Below are 14,092 nucleotides of genomic sequence, written 5' to 3'. Positions count from 1 at the left end.
AGTAGACATGCACAGGATTGCACCATGAAGCTCTTAAGTCTGCACTGCTCCAGACTTGGCATTCATCCTATATCCCTGGCTTTATGAATGAGTGAAGAAGATTTGGCCCTAAAATCTTCAGCTGCTTGTAGCTTAAAAGGATGTTTGGGAAGACCCTGCGATCTAATACTTTGAAGCCTTTTGTGTTTGCTTATGAGAGCATTGCAAAAAGCCTGTTGAACTTCGAGACCTTGTCGAGTGGGGAGTCTTACTCACAGCAAGCCTCACTCATCCCTCTCAGCCTCTGAGCAGGTAGAGAACGGAAGTGAAGTCCCCACTTTTATCTGAAATGTGTCGGCCTACATCAGAAAAATTGTGGCATCACATAGCTACAAGTCCCATGAGGAAGGAAGGAAGAAAACAAGAAGTTCATACTTGTGATAGAAGCATGATCCAAAACAGATGCTGATTCCTAGTTTAGGTTTCCACTGAGTTGATTTTATTTATATTAGATTGGCTTTTTGAGTCCAAAGTTTGAGGTATTGAAAAGAAACTGCACCACGGCTCACCAAAATCCTATGCAAGCTTACGCTGAAGTAAGCACTGTTGTGTTCATTGGGGCTTGGGCTCATGTCAGTGTGCAAATGTTTTCGTTGTTTTCAAATCTCCCATGGAAGGGGGGGGGGGATGTGATTCATGCTTGTTTTCTGTACGACTTGAATTTTCTGTTCCCTTTTTAATGTTTTTGGGATCTGGAAATCAAAGGGCTCAAACCCACTGAAATCAGCAAAGTGATAATATGGTCTTGTGACTAGTCTAGGGTGGAGACGCAAACTCATCAACTTGTCTTAACTAAAGGTCACTTCCTTCATCCTCAGAGAAGGAAGGCATAAATCTAAGCATCTTCCCTCTCTAGAAAAACGCTGGATGCCAAAAGTTTTAATATCTAGGCAGTTCACATTCTGCATGTGCCTGCAGCTTCTGAGATGTAATAAAACACACTCCATTGTTTGCTCTTGAACATTCCTGAGTACGACAGAAAATCATTTGTTAGGCTGTAAGTTCTTAATGAAGCCCTTTCAAAAGACAAGTGGCTTCTAGGAACAGGACGGATTTATTATGCAGCAGAAGTTACTTAGGCAAGAGTTTAATACGCTTGTAAGATGGTGCAAGGGATGCCGGTGGCGCTGTGGGTTAAACCATAGAGCCTAGGGCTTGCTGATCAGAAGGTTGGCGGTTCGAATCCCCGCAATGGGGTGTGCTCCCGTTGCTCGGTCCCTGCTCCTGCCCACCTAGCAGTTCGAAAGCACGTCAAAATGCAAGTAGATAAAGTGCAAGTAAGCTCTGGGATTGCGGCGCTCATCTTGCTTTACTGGCTGAGGGAGCCGGCGTACAGCTTCCGGGTCATGTGGCCAGCATGACTAAGCCGCTTCTGGCAAACCAGAGCAGTGCACGGAAACGCCATTTACCTTCCTGCTGGAGCGGTACCTATGTATCTACTTGCACTTTGACGTGCTTTCGAACTGCTAGGTGGTTTAACCCACAGCACCAGTAGCTTAGGGCCTCATCAAACCTAAATCTGGCCCTGCTCCAGATAAACCACGAGCTGTAAACCAAGAACAAACATTGGCTATATAAAGGGGTACATAAACAGATTTGACTTGTGACCCTTCTTCACCACCCTTTGCTCCATGTTAACCAGTATCCAATCCCTCCTTTGTTAAAGCGTCCCCATTTTGGGGAGGTGTGTGTGCCAGTCGGTCTATTAACGATCAGCTGAGAGCCTTAATCGTTTCATAATTTTGCCTAGTTCCTGTTTACCCAGACCTTTGATACAGCCTTATTCAGTTGAAGCTCTACTACCGTAACACATTGCCCTACAAAGACACTGAGCATTACATGCCAGCCTGCCAGCTGGACTGTGAGTCACAGAAGAAGTTATTTTGTGTGTGTTTTGGTTTTCAGTAGCGGTTCATCAGGAAGCAGGACCTGTCATTCTTTCAGCTGTTCAGCTGACTCACTAAATGTCCAGGAAATAACAGGGAATTGACGGGAAAGGGATTCTCTTGTGTCAAATCAGATATGCTAGCGTTCTTGGAGGGATATCTGACTGGGATGCCGCTGCGTCACTTAAGCTTATTAAAACAATTTGCTTTGCTCCTGTGTAAAGGTGCTTTAGCCTGTAAGTGCCCAAATGCCCATTTCGTCTCTGGAGGAATTCTAGCTACAAGCATGGCATCTAAGATCAAAACGGCACCTTGCCTGTCTGCTGAATTCCCATGTACACAAACAAATATCACAAGTGTTAAGAGAATGCCTAGTTGTCAGAATTAATATTTTCCTTAAAGGCAGTGCTGCTTTAAACACAGGTAATTTCCAGACCATTAGTAAGCGTTCAAGAATATCTTAAGGTTGCAGTCCTGTGCATGTTTACTTAGAAATAAGTCTCATTTTTGTTAATTGGGCTTATTCTCAAGCAAGTGGACATAATGTTGCACTCTGATGCTCTGTCTCAAATATTCATGGGCAAACATGTGAGATGAGGTTGGCTTTGGGTTCCCAAGATTCCTGAAGCCCAGTTATTTTGCCTGTTCTCTGTTCCTTGTATAGCAACTGGTTTTGCCCCATTTATTTATCTTCAAAGTGGCACTTTTTATGTGTTTAATTATATTTATTGATCCTTGTCCAAAGACATACAAAAGTTCATATCCAATACAAAGTATTTTTTCACAATACACTGAAATAAAAGAGATGTTTCATCTTAAAAGGAACGGAGGTGGAAAGAAGAAGAAAAGAGTAAAAAGGGGGGGGGAAGGAGGAAGGAAGAACGAAAGAAGAGAGAGATGGAAAAAAAGAATAAAGAAAGATAAAAAGACTCCCGGTTCTTTGTCCTGCAGCTAAATATCATATTCACTCATTAACTTCAACCACTCTATCTTCCATAAACCAATATTTTTTCAGTCTTCAAATCCAGATATTCCAAGTTCATTCTCTCTTTCACACAAAAAAATCCATAAAAGGTTTACAATCCTTAATCAATGTCAGTAATGGTTTTTCTCTAATTAAACACATTAACTTTGTGGTTTAAGTGGTGCTTCTTGCTGGGAACATTCCTGTGGCTTTGCAAATTCAGAAAGGAGTAGGAAAAGGCTGAGCACAGAGAGAAAGCAATGAATTTTACATACCGTTCCCATCCTCGGCTTTCTGATAGCACTCCAGTTTGGGGAGTTTTTTGTTCGTCTGTACCCCCCTCTTGATTATTTGGCTCTGCCTGTAAGGAGGACAGGTTTGCAATGACGGGGCTTGATGGTCCACAGCTGGAAGCTTATAGAACTGGGTAAAATTTATGCTGAATTTTGACTCTGGCAGTAAGAGCGTTTACAAAGAAATGCTGGCCAGAGCTACCATCCCGTACTTGGAGTGCTATCTTCACGGAAACTGTGGCTCTCCATGAATCAATAGCTGTTCTCTTGACATGAGCGCTGCCTGTTTATGTTCAGCAAACAAGCATGAAATCTGATCTGGAAATCTGTTGGATGGGGATAAATGTTGGCTTTTCAGCTAATTATCTAGTCCAGGGGTCAGCAACCCACGGCTCCGGAGCCGCATGTGGCTCTTTTACACCTTTGCCGCGGCTCCGGGGCGGATACTAGCGAGGGGAGGAGGCGCGTTGTGCGCCCCAACACTCCCCACTGTGGCGGGCACTGTACTGGCTGTGACATCGCATGGGGGCGGTGCGTGCGTTAGTCACGCACTGTCCCGACGTCACCTTCCCGCCCGCCCGCCCGCCCGCTACATTGAAAGGGGGCACGTATGCTGGTCACTGTTTTGAAGGGGAGTGAAGAACACACACACCAAAAAAGGTAACTTGTTAATTTAATGTTTATTTCTATGAGGAGGAGTAATTCTGAGGGGTTAAACAAAGAAATAATAAAAAAGTGACAAAAAAGTTATTTTTATAATGACGAGTTTTGCGGCTCCCAGTTTTTTTTTCTTCGGAAACGGGTCCAAGTGGCTCTTTTTGTCTTAAAGGTTGCAGACCCCTGATCTAGTCTAATGGGAGGAAATGGGTCTACGAAGGGGAAAGTCTTTCCCCATTAATTCCTCTGCGTTTTAAAGAACCTCTCCCCCCCCCCTTTGCAGCAGAATCTCTCTTCGCGTACCGGTAAAGATTCCAGTGCCGTTCACATTCCAATCGTGGCCATCAATGCAACCTGCATGGTGCGAGTCGCTGCCATTACAAATGGCGGAGTGGGGCCATTCAGTGATCCAGTGGCAGTTTTTATTCCAGGAAATGGTAAGTTGGACTAATGTAGCGCGATAATGAGCTAAGGGACACTTGCAGCCTGGCTGTTTCTTCAGGTGGAATCCAGTGGCCAACCTAGATGGCTTTAAAAAGAGGATTGGGCGAATGAACAAAGCCTAAGGCTATTAGCCACAATAGCTGTTCTCTGCCTCTACAGTCAGAGGCAGTGATGCTTCTGAATGTCCATTCCTGGGTACCACAGGTGGGGAGAGTTTTCTTGTGCTTGGGCCCTGCTTGAGGGTTTCTCACAGGTTGGCCACTGTGAGACCAGGATGCTGGCCTAGACGGGCCAATGGTCTGATCCAGCAAGCTCATCTTTATGTTCTTATCATAATCTGGCAAATTCAAGGCTGTGCAATAAAAGTTTATTTGGAGCTGTTGCGCAACACATATGCTTGCCACCCCCAAATCAGACTTTTTGCAATAAGAAAAGTGTTGGAGAAATGCAGTGGAAGGTGGGAGACAACTTTGTTTGTTGTTGTTAAAAAAAATTACAGTTTTCAAGTTTATACATTTCACTAATTTTATACATTTCCTTAATTTTACAATCATTTTGACATTTCAAAACTTGACTTCCTTCCCCCTCTTTCTGCAGTTCCTTTTTTATATCTTCTGCATATCCAAATTAACCTAATTTGCTCATTTATCCATCTTCTTTAAATATATACTCTTATAAAACTGCAGGTTATCACAATAATCCTGCCAATGTTTTTATCAGTTTACAGTTTACCTGTAAACATTCAATAAACCATTTCCATTCTTTTATAAAAAGTTTGTTATCTTGATTTCTTATTCTTCTGGTAAGTTTCGCCGTTTCTGCATATTCCATAAGTTTTTGTATCCATTCTTCCTTTGCTGGGACTTCTGCTTCTTTCCTTTTTGGGGCAATTAACATTCTTGCCACTGTGGCGTGAGATAGCTTTTGAATGACATAATGTTCCTCTGCATCCTTGCAAACAAATCAGGGCACATGCCGTGTAAATACTCTACTATGATTTTGTGATTGAACTGAGAGATGGATATTGCAATATAAGTAAAGATAAAGGGACCCCTGACCATTAGGTCCAGTCGTGGCCGACTCTGGGGTTGCGGCGCTCATCTCGCTTTACTGGCTGAGGGAGCCGGCGTACAGCTTCCGGGTCATGTGGCCAGCATGACTAAGCCGCTTCTGGAGAACCAGAGCAGCGCGTGGAAACACCGTTTACCTTCCCGCCGGAGTGGTACCTATTTATCTACTTGCACTTTGATGTTCTTTCGAACTGCTAGGTTGGCAGGAGCAGGGACCAAGCAACAGGAGCTCACCCCATCGCGGGGATTTGAACCACTGACCTTCTGATCAGCAAGTCCTAGGCTCTGTGGTTTTACCCACAGCGCCACCCGCGTCCCTGTATTGCAATATAGTTGCATCTTGAACCTTCAGTAGGGGCGAGTTTGGAACAGGCAAATCTAGTGAAGCCATCCACCTGCACCTACTCTGAACATATTTGAAATCTTCTTGTGACTCTCCCTCATAAGCAGCTGCCCAGGTCCCCAAACTGTCGTCTTCTTCTTCTTTGGCGATCACTCATAGCCGAGTAAGGTTGTCTTCCATAAACACGGTTTTAACAGTGAGTCTGTAAGTGACTGTGGAGGCCAATTCTGGATCCACACGTCCTTCCACAGTGGGGACATAGGTTTCCAGATGGGAGTTGATCATGGTGAGGGTTTGCCAAGCGTGCCTTCCTCTTAGCACGTTTCTCCCTTGCGTCCTGAGTTCGAGTGTCTTCAAAGCCCATCACACCTTTGGTAAAGGCTGTTCTCCATCTGGAGTGCTCACAGGCCAGTGTTTCCCAGTTGTCGGTGCTTATACTATCTTTTTAAAGATTTGCCTTGAGTCTTTGAACCTCTTTTGTTTACCGCTGGCATTACGCTTTCCATTTTTAAGTTGGGAATAGAGTAGTTCCTTTGGAAGACAATAATCAGGCATCTGCACAACATGACCAGTCCAACAAAGTTGATGTTGAAGAATCATTGCTGTAACACTCCCCAGGTCCCCAAACTGTATGAAGATCTCCACTCCCTTTTCTCTGTAACGCGTCTTATTGTCTTAGGTTTCGTATCTACTGCCTCTTCTTCAACTCCAGCATCAAGAAGCACACATTCACTGACGATAGTCCTCGGGTTTATATGTGGAGTTGTCGTCGTCGGGTTAATCCTGTATGCGTCTGTGATTATCAGGAAAAAGTTCACAGAAGAGACCAAGTTTGGGTAAGTACACACACAAAAAGACAAAATTCTAATCATTTTAAGCTTGGGAACTGGTTTCTAGGGGCCCATTCACCCCTTTAGCCGAAATTCATTGATTGGGCGATGCAAAAATTCACTGGGTTTCAGGAGGAATCTGCCATAAAGCTGGCATTAATGTCCACCTTTAATGTTGAGCAAGAAAACCTCCATGCATCTAGCATAGTCACGATCCTCTGTGATGAAAGCTACCTTCTAAAGTCTATATTAAGCAGGATAATTGAATAGAGGTCAGTGTGGTTGGCTAGTTAAGTGTTGAACTCCCAGGCTCAGCCCAAGACTTAAGTAAGTTAGGCTGAAATGGTATGCATGTTTGCATGTCAGTAAGAGCCATTGAGCACAGTGGGGCTTACTTCTGAGTAAAACTACAGAGGTCTGTAGGACTGACTCCCCAGCAAGAATGCACAGGATGGCAGCCTTAAGCATCCGTTTAATTTCCTCCTGCTGAAACAAAATTGGATTTAAATAAACTGGATTTTAGCTCCATGATGCCCCAGTGAGTAGTAAGAAAGGACACAGAGCCCAAATTCATGTAATGAGCAGATTTGGATAATAGAGGCTCTGTAACCTTTTTGTGAAGCATGATTCAGTTGAGCATGTGATTGTGAACAGTTTTCTGACTGCTAAAGGTTTTAATTGTCTTGGATATTTTTACAAAAAAAAAAAAAAAAAACACAGTCAAGTTTCTCTGAACTTAAGGCCACTCTAATCTGCACCCTCTGCCTTAGGTCCCCTTTTGGTCATTCTAAAATTGGGAGGAATCAGAGGAATTGGGAGGAATCACAAGAATGAGATTTATTTTAGGGGGGAAGCCCTCTAGAAATAGAACAGGTTGTGCTTTGCAACTGTGAATCCTGTTTACAACACGCACCTCTTCTGATCCTTAGTCACTTTTAACATGGGAGGCTGTTGTTTTATCCAAGGATTGTTTTCTTGCATCAACAAAGGCCCATTGTAATCCTGGCTCACAAAACTCCTTCCCTTGTGACCTTATACAATGAAGTTCCAAACAGATCAGCTCTTGCCCTTTTCTCGTAAGACCTTTTGAAATGAGCAGCTGTTCTGAGTGGGCCAGAGAGAGAGAGAGAGAGAGAGAGAGAGGTATATTCTTAATGTGCCTCTGAAAACCGGGCTGTGGCGAAGCCTTGATGCAGAATAATAATGCCCTAATTGGTGATTGTGTACATGTTTCTGCACATCTGTTCAAGAATGACAAGGTGTGTTTCCCACCCCCCACAAACCTACACAGATCTAACTTTTAAAAGACTGAACCCTGGAGAATCACAGCGAACAAGTCGCTGTGACATTTGTTTAAAGGGGTGTGGAACTTTTTTCAGGCAGAAAAAAAAAGGTTTTTCATTCTTATCTGGGCAACATGCACACTCTGTCCTCTCTAGGCATTTCCAGTGTTTAGGACCTGTTACAGAAGTATATGCCTGCATGGTGAGGGGTGTTTGGCTATTAAAAGAGATGGAGAGGCGAGCTTCTTGCAGGAGCAGTGTGACAGCTGCCACCACCTCCCTCTGCTTTCCAAGGCTTTAAGGCATTTTCTCCTTGCCAGCTCTATGGCAAAAATGTCTTTAGACAGCAGAGTGTGCGGAGCTCAGGTCACTCCCTTCCCCATGCACTCCTTTAGTGTAGAAAGCTACCCTCCCACCAACTCTTCCTATCCATATATTTAATAAACAGATACACATCTGGTCTGCCCTTTAGCAAGTTATACTGGTAGTGCAGTGGCAAATTCAGAAGTGCAGTGTCGCTTCATGACAGGTCGCGGCCACAGACCCTTCTAAGTCAAGAGTAAAGGTAAAGTCCAGTTGTGAATGACTCTGGGGTTGCTGTAATCATCTCACTTTACTGGCCGAGGGAGCCGACATTTGTCCACAAACAGTTTTTCCGGGTCATGTGGCCAGCATGACTAAGCCGCTTCTGGTGAAACCAGAGCAGTGCACGGAAACACTGTTTACCTTCCCGCCGGAGTGGTACCTATTTATCTACTTGCACTGTGTGCTTTCGAACTGCTGGGTTGGCAGGAGCTGGGACAGAGCAACGGGAGCTCATCCCGCCGCGGGGATTCGAACCGCTGACCTTCCGATCGGCAAGCCCAAGCAGCCACAGTGCCATCCGCGTCCCATAAGACAACAGTATAATCCTACAATTATGCAATAATAATATTTAGAGATGCATTGCAGCTATCAGCGCAGATCTCCTCACACTGCCCTTCACACAGACAATTTGGTGCTCCAATGTCTTCTTTTGGCATGATGCAAGTTGTGTTTTCCTTGAGGTTTGACTGCACACAACGGAACGTGCACATCATTCTGTATAAACTGGAGCACCTTATGTTTTCGGTGTCCCTAAATGCTTCACTTTGGAGCATACAGAATAACTCTTCCTTGGTGTTCTCGGTCCAGTATACCTGAAGGAGCGTCTCCACCCCCATCGTTCTACCCGGACACTGAGGTCCAGCACCGAGGGCCTTCTGGCGGTTCCCTCACTGCGAGAAGCCAAGTTACAGGGAACCAGGCAGAGGGCCTTCTCGGTAGTGGCGCCCTCCCTGTGGAACGCCCTCCCACCAGATGTCAAAGAGAACAACAACTACCAGACTTTTAGAAGACATCTGAAGGCAGCCCTGTTTAGGGATGCTTTTAATGTTTGATGTATCACATACAGATAGGTAGCCGTGTTGGTCTGCCATAGTCAAAACAAAACAAATTCCTTCCAGTAGCACCTTAAAGACCAACTAAGTCAGTTCTTGGTATGAGCTTTCGTGTGCATGCACACTTCTTCAGATACACATGTGTATCTGAAGAAGTGTGCATGCACACGAAAGCTCATACCAAGAACTGACTTAGTTGGTCTTTAAGGTGCTACTGGAAGGAATTTGTTTTGTTTTGATGTATCACAGTATTTTAATATTCTTTTGGAAGCCACCCAGAGTGGCTGGGGAGGCCCAGCCAGATGGGCGGGGTATAAATAATAAATTATTATTATTATTATTCTCCCTTCTCCAGAATGACCCTAAGAGCAGATCCTTAATGGCAGACTCCCCTCCTTTTACTTTCCTCCTTTCACTCTTAAGTGAGAAGACTTCTTAGCAGTGGATATAAAGACTCCCTTTCCCTGCCGATTGGGTGGCTGTAAGTTGCTGGAGACAGGGAGGTTGCTGGGACCCTGCTGCAGAAATATTAACAGGTCTTCGATTCCTCAGACACCTCTGAGCTACACCAGCTTTCAGTAAAGACAGTTGTTGAGTTTAGCTTTAAAGTAAACTTATTGCCTTCTTTGCAAAACTCCCAACAGCTTAGTACACTTGAGTGATGCTATTCCAAGTTGCTCAGTTCTCAAGCTCCATCACATCACAAGACCACAGCTTTTTGGAGGGCACTATGGGTGATTTGAACTCGGATATTGTGAAATGTTGGTCTTTTGTGTTCTGTTATGCTGACCTGGGATATTAGAGGAAGTAAAGAAACTGAAATTTTGCGTTGGCTGGGTACATGGATGGCACAGATGACTATCTTCGTTTTGTTTAGATGGAAACTTCCCTCTTGAGGTGGTTATTATTATTATTATTATTATTATTATTATTATTATTATTATCTATTGCAGCCTTCCTCCCAAAGGTGCACAGAGTAGCAAACAACAAAGCAGTAAAACAATATAATTTGAAATAAAATAAAAACATATTTCAAAGACTAAAAGCTCGTAAGCATTTAAAAACAATAAGAATAGCCACTTGGGAGGTGAGGGGCAGGATTTCAGAAAAAGGTAAACCTTTTATTGTGTGCTTTGTCCCTCTTCTATGATTCTTACTCCTTTTCTTTATTTCTTTTTCTGTGCATGTTAATTGCTTTCAGGTTAATCGCTTTGGCCTTTCCAGCTCAGAAGGTCTTGGTTTCTCTTTGAGAAGCTTGGAACTGTGAGCCAGGAAGGGAAAACACAACAGTGTACAGAAGCGAAAGTTTATAGGGTTTTACATTGTTATTCATAAGAGCATGGTTATAGGAATAGGAAATGAATAATCCACATAGCTTTCCCCCCCTGCCCCAAAATAGCTGAGTGACTCAGCATTCTTTCATAGTCAAGTTTAATTCAGGAGTCTATTTGAGATAAAGTAATGGAACCGAGTGTATCGGTCAAGCCATTCACAGGAAAAACATGAGAATAGTGATGTTTCCTATTGTTTTTAATTCATTGTGAGCCCAACACCTGTCTGTGACGACCCCCGGGCCTCGTTCTGCAGCTGTGAATCCCGTGCTTTCCGGAGAAATCAGGCTGAGGGGAATACTGTTACTGCGCCGTGACAATGTTATGCTTTCTGTCCACCCACCCGCTCTTAGGTACGCCTTCAGCAGTGATGAGTCAGAACTGGCTGTAAATTACAGAGCAAAGAAGTCCTACGGCCGCAGAGCTGTTGAACTGACACGTAAGTTTTGGATGTGTCACTACAGCTGCTTAATGTTTTGTTTCTTTATTTAAAAAACAAACAAACAGTACAGTGGTACCTCGGGTTACATACGCTTCAGGTTACATACGCTTCAGGTTACAGACCCCGCTAACCTAGAAATATTACCTCGGGTTAAGAACTTTGCTTCAGGATGAGAACAGAAATCGTGCTCTGGCAGCGCGGCGGCCCCATTAGCTAAAGTGGTGCTTCAGGTTAAGAACAGTTTCAGGTTAAGAACGGACCTCTGGAACGCATTAAGTACTTAACCCAAGGTACCACTGTAATGCATTTGGTGGATCAAAATGATTTATCTGAGGCCGCCCTCTGGGTGTCCCCTCGAAGGTGGAGGCACAGAGGGTAGGAATGAAAGACAGGGCCTTTTCAGTGATGGCTCCTCACTTGTGGAGGACCCCTAGAGAGATCCCCTCCCCCCCCCCACCATTAGTATCCTTTTGTTGTCAAGTTAAACGTAAGTCTTCTCCCAGGCGTTTGGCAGTTGATGGTACTTATGATTGATGTACATTACTGCTGCCTGCCTTATGGGTTTTTGTATGGCTTTTATCTGCATTATGCTAGATGCTCTTAAAGTTTTGTAAGTCACTTGCTGATACTTCTTATAATTCTTTTTGGTAAGGAAGAGAAAATCCCCCTCTCAAGGGTCGGTCAGTCACTAGATTATTCACCCCTGCTCTGAAGTAGAATAGTCAAGGAAAAGCTGTACTACGTAACTTTGCAGCTTGGTGTTGACCAAGCTAAAGTTAAAGCAGGGGTCAGCAAATTTTTTCAACAGAGGGCCAGTCCACTGTCCCTCAGACCTTGTGGGGGGCCAGACTATATTTTTTTTGGGGGGGGGGATGAACGAATTCCTATGCCCCACAAATAACCCAGAGATGCATTTTAAATAAAAGCACACATTCTTCTCATGTAAAAACACCAGGCAGGCCCCACAAATAACCCAGAGATGCATTTTAAGTAAAAGGACACATTCTACTCATGTAAAAACACGCTGATTCCCGGACCGTCCGTGGGCCGGATTTAGAAGGTGATTGGGCCGGATCCAGGCCCCGGGCCTTAGTTTGCCTACCCATGAGTTAAAGCATAGAAGAGGCCACCCGCTTCCTTGGGTGCCAGTAGGTGTCCTCTGGTTGTCTTAGGCTTTTGAATCAAAATGTATGCCGTCTCCTTTCCCCCAACTCATCTGAAGGCCTCTCTTGCAGTGGGCAGCCTTGGTGTGAGCGAAGAGCTACAGGAGAAACTCCAGGATGTTGTGATTGTTAGGACCAACCTGGCTCTGGGGAAGATCTTGGGAGAAGGTAAGAATGGCATACACTAAGTGAGTCCTTCTGCTCCCCAGACTGGCAGGGGAAAGCTCCTGCTTGCCCTCTGCTGGGCAAGGTGAAATCTAGCTCCCTTAGCATCTAAAAGACCAGACTTGCTCCCTGGGAAAACATCAAAGGGTTGAAGCACACTTAACTCACAGGAAAGGCTATTATTATTATTATTATTATTATTATTATTATTATTATTATTATTATTTTAATTATCATTATCATCATTTCATTTCATTATTTCTTTTTTTTAAAAAAGTTTTTATTTGTACTTTTCAAGTTTATACATTTCATTAGTTTTACAATCCATTTAACATTTCAAAGAAGTTTGACATCCTTCCTTCCCCCTCTTTCTGCAGTTCCTTAAATTTATTTTTTCATATCTTCTGCATATCCAAATTCATTTAATTTCCTTATTTAATTATCTACTTTAAATATATACTCTTATGAAACTGCAGGTTATTAAAATAATCCTGCAGTTTTTATCTGTTTGCAATTTTTCTGTAAATTTTCAATAAACCATTTCCATTCTTTCATTAAAAGTTTGTCATCTTGATTTCTTATTCTTCCGGTAAGTTTCTGCATATTTCTGCCATTTCTGCATATTCCATAAGTTTTTGTATCCATTCTTCCTTTGCTGGGACTTCTGCTTCTTTCCACTTTTTTCATTTCTTTTCATTTCTGTACCGCCTTATATTTTTAATTTTAAAATCTCAAAGCGGTGTGCAACGTATATTTAAAACTTCAAATAAAACCATCCAGAATGAAACATTACTTAAGAGAGCCCAATAAAGCTAATGACTGATTTCTAAGTGCAGGACAGATATAAATGCAAGGTGTTTTTTCCCCTTCTTCATTTAGGGGAGTTTGGATCAGTCATGGAAGGGAATCTCAGCAATCCTGATGGAACTACGCAGAAAGTAGCTGTGAAAACTATGAAGTGTAAGTACCAGCAGATCTGGTAGGCCTAGAGTTGTTTTTGTTTTTTTTATAAGAAACATTCAGATGCCCCTAGGTGTGTTGCAAGCAGGGCTGGATTTAGGTTTGATGAGGCCCTAAGCTACTGAAGGTAATGGGGCCCTTTATATGTCCAGCTGTCCTTTGTCAACAAGAAATTGTCGCTGTTTTTTGTGTTGAATATGTTGTTGTTGTTTAGTCATTTAGTCATGTCCAACTCTTTGTGAACTCATGGACCAGAGCACGCCAGGCACTCCTGCCTTCCACTGCTTCCCGCAGTTTAGTCAAACTCATGCTGGTAGCTTCGAGAACACTGTCCAACCATCTCGTCCTCTGTCATTCCCTTCTCCTTGTGCCCTCCATCTTTCCCAACATCAGAGTCTTTTCCAGGGAGTCTTCTCTTCTCATGAGGTGGCCAAAGTATTGGAGCCTCAGCTTCAGGATCTGTCCTTCCAGTGAGCACTCAGGGCTGATTTCCTTCAGAATGGATAGGTTTGATCTTCTTGCAGTCCATGGGACTCTCAAGAGTCTCATCCAACACCCTAATTCAAAAGCATCAATTCTTCGGCGATCAAATTTATGGGCCTAATAGGTATCTAAAGCCATTTGCACATAACAAAATATGTATTTTATCAAAGTAATTGTTGAACTGAAATACAATTAAGAAGTATATTAATAGTATAATACTGGCGGGGCCCATTACTTACATCATAGGAGCCTACACAACACAAAACACTGTTGCTGTCTGTAGGTTTTATTTTATTTCTTTTTTATCTTATATTTTGGAAA

General features: G+C 43.3%; 1 protein-coding gene across 3 annotated transcripts in view; it reads left to right on the top strand.

The window, feature by feature from the left end:
- The window catches only part of MERTK (MER proto-oncogene, tyrosine kinase), a 53,459-nt gene that overhangs the window by 28,510 nt on the left and 10,857 nt on the right, over window positions 1–14,092 (top strand). Inside the window, exons 9-13 of one of the 3 annotated variants that reach the window (XM_081854532.1) lie at window positions 4,126–4,276; window positions 6,376–6,532; window positions 10,912–10,997; window positions 12,236–12,331; window positions 13,208–13,288. In XM_081854532.1, coding sequence (XP_081710658.1) covers window positions 4,126–4,276; window positions 6,376–6,532; window positions 10,912–10,997; window positions 12,236–12,331; window positions 13,208–13,288 — 571 coding nt within the window. Of the gene's footprint in view, window positions 1–4,122; window positions 4,277–6,375; window positions 6,533–10,911; window positions 10,998–12,235; window positions 12,332–13,207; window positions 13,289–14,092 lie in introns of all 3 variants that reach the window. The other 2 variants (XM_081854533.1, XM_081854531.1) reach the window with 2 other exon arrangements.

The sequence above is a fragment of the Podarcis erhardii genome, assembly GCF_964252035.2.
Source record: "Podarcis erhardii genome assembly, chromosome: 3".
Classification (NCBI taxonomy): domain Eukaryota; kingdom Metazoa; phylum Chordata; class Lepidosauria; order Squamata; family Lacertidae; genus Podarcis; species Podarcis erhardii.
The sequence above is the reverse complement of the archived record's forward strand: the minus strand, read 5'-3'. Positions and strand labels throughout refer to the sequence as shown.